The sequence below is a fragment of the Prosopis cineraria genome, unplaced genomic scaffold, assembly GCF_029017545.1.
Source record: "Prosopis cineraria cultivar Desert tree isolate PC_DT_omini unplaced genomic scaffold, ASM2901754v1 PC1, whole genome shotgun sequence".
Classification (NCBI taxonomy): Eukaryota; Viridiplantae; Streptophyta; class Magnoliopsida; order Fabales; family Fabaceae; genus Prosopis; species Prosopis cineraria.
Genome location: NW_026555332.1, coordinates 33,528,575 through 33,534,823, shown reverse-complemented (window position 1 = coordinate 33,534,823; position 6,249 = coordinate 33,528,575). Strand labels below are relative to the sequence as shown.

At 29.3% G+C, this 6,249-nt stretch overlaps 1 protein-coding gene across 1 annotated transcript; it reads right to left on the bottom strand.

Moving 5' to 3' along the window:
* Positions 1-530: 530 nt before the first annotated feature.
* Positions 531-2,267, bottom strand: LOC129290067 (uncharacterized). The gene is made up of 4 exons (XM_054926805.1): positions 2,219-2,267; positions 2,032-2,131; positions 1,256-1,630; positions 531-1,182 (listed from the first exon to the last, which is right to left on the bottom strand). Exons 1-4 carry the CDS (start codon positions 2,265-2,267, stop codon positions 531-533), a joined length of 1,176 nt encoding a protein of 391 aa, XP_054782780.1.
* Between the last annotated feature and the right edge of the window lie 3,982 nt (positions 2,268-6,249).

The window sequence follows — 6,249 nt, the reverse complement described above, 5'->3', positions numbered from 1 at the left end:
TGTGCTAACTATGGACAAAACAATCTTAGATTCCCCATTGCAACATTAAATTCAGCCTCATGCCTTGCACAGGCAATTGCATTAAGTAATTTCAACGCATCGTCTTTCATGTTGCTCGAGGTACGCGTCTTACCTCTATTGATTTTCGTAAATGCTATGCTAAAATTTTCCTTCACATGACGGTAGCAAAATGCATGTATCTCACCACTACCAAATATAGCTTGCACGGCACCAATAATTGCATTATTTCGATCAGAAACAATTGTTAACTCCACTGATCTTGTTATGTCTTTGACATTTTGAAGAAATCAAGACCAATCTTCTAATGTTTCCCCACTAACAATGGCATATGCTACCGAAAATAAGTCATTATCAGCGTCATATGTACATGCTGACAGCATTGTTCCCTTGTATGAACCCCTTAGGTGACATCCGTTTACATAAAGTATGGCTCGACAACCTCCTAAAAAACTAGATATAGAGCATCCATAAGAAATGAATAGCCTCTCAAATCTATTATTTGAGGCATTCTATTTTGCAACTGTCATCGGATCAGTTTCCATTAATCGATCACAAATCCAAGGGATTATGCTATAAGAATCTTCTGCACGACCATGTATTTCCCGCAATGCTTTTTCTCTTCCCCTATAGGCTTGACTGTAACTCAATCGCACATCGTACTCTCTATACAAGTCTCTTGCAAGTTCATTGGCACCTTTATCTATATTAGACCTTAGAGCATCAACCATGATTGATGATGTTAATTTTAACCTTGTCGGGTGTGACACAATAAGGTTGTCTTGCGCATTATGGGTGTGATCATTGTTGAATTTTATAACCCTTAAAATCTCATTATCTTTCCCCATTGAATATGTTGCAATGTTCCATTCATAGCCCTCTACCTTGCAATATGCAATGATTTTCTCTTTGTTATTCTTCTTAAACTTGTATGAAAACTTATAGGAGATGCTATACTTGTACAATGCTTGTCTAAAGGCATCAACATTAGGAAAAAACTGCCCTTTACCTACTAACAAATCCTTCCATTTCATAGAACTCATTTCAGGTATTGGTGTAGTTAACATTTGTACAACGCATGCCAATTCCAAGTCTTCAATCTCAGGATAGATACTTGGTAGAGAGAAAGAGCATCCATCTGAAACTCTCAATAAATTATCAATCCTGCATTCAATGACAACATTACAATTGTTCTTTTCAACATATTTGCATTAACAAACAAATTTACACAACTTACACTTGTTGGTTCTCTAATGGGCAATCCATTGATGCTTCTATGGTGTCATTCCCATTTGCAACTACATACACATGTCTACTTTGTTTGTTATATTTGATCAGATGTTCTACTCCATCATCATCAACTAGATCTACAAGTGTGCTTGCATCAATATTGATCGTGAATTTTAACTTGATTATGTTACTTTCATTCCCTATAATTGATGATATCATTCTTGTCAACTCTTCATATGTTGTCCCTTCCTTTATTGTTCTAGTTTTAACACTCCCCCCAACATATTGCATACTTCCTTGGTCATCATTTTGAAAATGCCCCCTTATATGGAAAAAACATAATATATGTTCTCCTGAAGAACTTGCCATCTTACAGGTCAACCTGCACCAGATACAGTATATTGACAACTAGACGCAGTGTTCATTAATAGCAGAGATTTTTCAATAAAACAAGCTTACCTCAGATGCTTGGGAATAATATATAAATTATCCTATATGAAAAAAATAACATAATACATGTTTTCCAGTAGTACTTGCATTCTTACTGGTTAGCCTGTACAGTACAGTGTTTTGACAACTATTCATCTCATATTGACAACACAACAAAACACTATTGACAACATGTAGAGAGATATTCATATCAGATATTTGTCAACGGAATAGTGTTGCATTAGATTATTCCATATATCAGCTATGCAAACTGAATGATCACAGGTTTACCCAGAAAGCATTATCCTACCCTTAGACAATAATGAAATCATTAACGCACAAGAAATCATTTACCCAGCTAACAATGGATATGCTACTGTTGATCGGTAATTTACGTAATCGTTTACGGCCAACAATCGTTTACCTAGAAAATTTATTTTCTGCCGATGAAATGCTGCTATTGCAGAAGAAACACTCCCAACTCACTTAGATGAAGACAATGGCTGTAATCATGGACGTGAGGAAGTGAAGATGATCCTACCGTGATCAACAACCATGGATATGCAGCAACCTTCACTATTGCTGATCATGGGTTTCCTCAGACGTGCGCGCGCAAGCAAAATCTTATTTTCAATGCTAGAGGGCAAATGTCACTTTCAGACTTATTCACCCTTAGGTCCCTAAGGACCTAGCAGCTATTTCTTAAATTCATGGGACCTCAGCGTATTTAAAGTGCTTTCATGGGACTTTAGACTGATTCTCCCTTCTTTTATCCCCCCCCAAATAAAAACCCCAACACACTTGTTTAGTTTAAATCATAAACATTTTTCTAGTTAATCTTAATTTAAAATATAAGTAATTTAATATTTATAAAAATTTTTATTTTATCCTTTATATTTATTAGCCTAAATTCTTGTATTTGTGAATTTATAATAGTTTTCTCATTTGTCATTAATCAGAATTAAGGATAAAAAAGAAAATAATTTATATTCATGGAAATAATGATTTTATTGGTATACAAATAATTTTTAAAAGTTATTTATATTTTGGATTGGAGTATAAGTATATATATACTCCCTCCATTTAAACATATACCTTCTATCTCAAATTATAAATAAATTTGAGATAAGATTATACATACTAATAAAGTTCAATAATAAGACTTTATAAACAAAAATGTAAAATTTAAAAAATCTTTTCCTTAATATAACTTTAAATTTACACAACAATAATTTCAATTTTCTCTTAACTTAAAGGATAAGATTTTAAAAAAATTCATTAAAGAAACCTTATTTTCATCAAATTATCTTATATTTTGATATAATAAAATATCTTTAAAGTTATCTTATAATTTAAGATAGAAGTATAAAACATTTTTAACTAAATAAGTTAGTTGATTGTTTTTAAAGTAACATCATCTTTTCATGTCTACCTTTATTTAATAAAATGTCTCACTTAAAGGTAATGTTTTGTTTATTGAGGTCTCATTTGGTTATAAGAATTTTGGCCCATGAAATGATAATCATGTCTCTATTTTGATCCCACTCATGTTTGGTTGCTTATAAGAGATATAAAATGGTCTCTCCCAAGAATATGAATTACCATATTTTTAAAAATGGGGAAGTTTTAGAAAAATGTGAGGAATCATATCATCCACCTTAAATCTAATAAGTTTTTACTAAAATGTCCCTGTTAATTTTTCACACCCACCTTTTTAGTTTTAATTTTATTTATTACTTTCTCTTTACAACATTTTTAATCTTATAAAAATATTTTTTAAGAATTTTTTGAATTTAGTCAAATTTTAAATTTAATTTCCTGCGTATCATATTTTTATATCTTTCTTAATTTTTACTTTTGCAAAGTAAAATTTAAATTTAAATTTTTTTGAAGCACGTTAATATATGAATGCATGTAGGTATATATATTCCTTTGAAAAACTTTTGAATGATGAAAATATATATATATATATATATAAAGCAAATGCATTCAGAATTTAAGATAAGAAAAAGGTGGTTGTTGCCTCATTATGGTAAGGGTATTAAAGTCCTTTTATTTATGTTTATATTTAACCAAATAATAATATAAATAAACTCCATTCTCACCTACTTAAATATTCTACCAAATAAATTTATAGTTATGATCATTCCATTTCCCATCATTCCATTCCTTTCTATTACATCTTTTTCCATGAACCAAAGGGTATTTTTGAATATGCTTAATATTTTTTAATATTCAGTCTAAAAAATACTTTATATTTTTTACTGGAAGGAGTGTGTGGGTGTCCTTATCATTTTATGGCTAAGTTGTACTTTTTAGTATTTTAACTTTGTTCAATATTTTATTTTAATCTTTTAATTTCATAAAATATCTTTGAAGTGTCTAATACTATTATCATTAATAAAAAATTTCTATATTAAACTTTTAAATGTTACAAAATTATTATTAAAGGTTGACATATTAAGTTTAATTTTCTTAATAATAATGATTGACACAAATAATATCATTAAACTAAAAATGTTGGGATTAAATAACTGAAAAAAATAATTTATAAAATTAAAAGATTAAATTGAAACCTCATGGAAATTAAAATTAGAGAACCAAAGTTACAGTTTAACCTTGTTTTAATAAAAATAGTTAAGAGTATTATTTCTCGTTATATTCACTAAGAGTGTTAATTTTTTACACATTAATCCGATATTCAATAATATACAGGGTCATATTCAATTACAATGAGCAGTATTTCTAATGTGACTTTTTTCTTTTACAGAAGTTTGAACCTTTGGTGTTATTTAGGGAAACTTGAATACCTAATACGTCTCACATAGCTACTATTAAGTCAATTTTTTTTTTCCTTAAAATTCTACAATGTTATTTTTTTTTTTTTGCAATAAAATATGACAACTGCTTTCGAATTTAATAGCAGGAGGACCCCACAAAACATGACTGGACAGAGAGCAAGAGCAACCTCATGAATTCTGATCTCGTCTTGTTATTCGTATGTGTTTTGTCACAATCCTTCTTTCTATTTGGCCACATATAACAAGTCAAACATGACCTTCAAACGAAAAAGTGGCCACAGAAAATTAAGATGACCAACATTGATCGGTGACATCTTGTGAGGTTTTAATTGGGGTTTTGAGATTGTTGCTTTACATAGGCGTCAAAATCTTAGCTGCTAGCTGGTTGATGCAAGGGGGGCCAATTCAGGAGCCAAGAGAATCGTAGAAACAGATTCAGAAAAGCCCTTTTCATCTCTCCATGAAATCAACCACCACTAGCATGAACAACCATTCATTTTTTTCTCCTTTTAAATTAATCCCGATTGGTTGGAGGGTTTTAGTGGAAAATGGTAGGAAAGTGAAATTCAAATAAATTTTTTTGCTTAAAAATAAATAAGTAAGATTATGAAATTTTAATAAAGAGAATACATAAATTATGGGGAGAATTATATTGAAATCCCACACAAAAAAATTAATTATTATATAATTTATTAATAATTAAATTAAGGAGACTAACAACTATATTGTCAATTTTCTTAGTTCATTTGTCACTGAACCTTGTAGTAATTGATTTTTTTTTTGTGAGACTTCAATGTAATTCTTCCTGAATTATAAATGGAAGACAAATTAATTAAAATCTTTTAACCTAATTTCTTATTTTTTTAAATTGAAATAATTATAACTTTCTCTCATCCTCTCCCCTTCTTTTAAAAATCTTCCAACCAAACAAGTATAATCTATAACATCCCAAAAATTTAATCCAAGATTTATAAACTAATTGGGGGTTAAATTAGTGAATTAATTAAGTTAATTGAGTTTCAGATCACTAATGTGCTTGTTGTAATGTTGGATAGCCTTAGAAATGGGTTAATATGGATATTGGACCAACTAGGCACAAATTATGGACCGAAATCATGAGTTAATTATATTTTTTAATATTACTCTTTTGCCTCCTTATTATATTTTATCTTTCTCTCTCTCTATTTAATATTTCATAAACAAGGTTATATTAAATTAAGATTATTTTTGGAAACTTATATTTGTTTTCTTAAAAATAAAATTATAAAATATATTTAATAAACTTCACTAATATGTGTAATTTTTCCAAAATATCCTTTATAAATAGGGAAGGGGAGAGTAAAAGCATTTTTATCTAAATTATGCCCTCAATAAGTTAGTTAACTATTTTTAAATTGATAGTATCTTTTTATGTTTGTCCTTATTTAAGAGAATGCCATATTTAAAGCTAAACAATTGAGTAGTTTATTTATCAAATAATTACTCGTTGCAGATAGATGAAACTTAAGGGACCAAAAGCAACAACAAAAAATATAATAACTAATGCCCAAATATGCTAAAAGTATATGAATTAATAATTATATTTTTCATTAAAAAAAATGAAAAAATAACCCTAAAATTAAATGTTATGATGCTTTGGGTTACTTTTGGTTCCAGGGCCTTTTTAAAGCCATGGCATGAATTTTGTCAAGCCCATTTCTGTACAGTCCATCTTTTAAAACCTCTGCGGGCAAAGATTTGTTGTGGGTACAGGTTCCACATTCTCGGACTT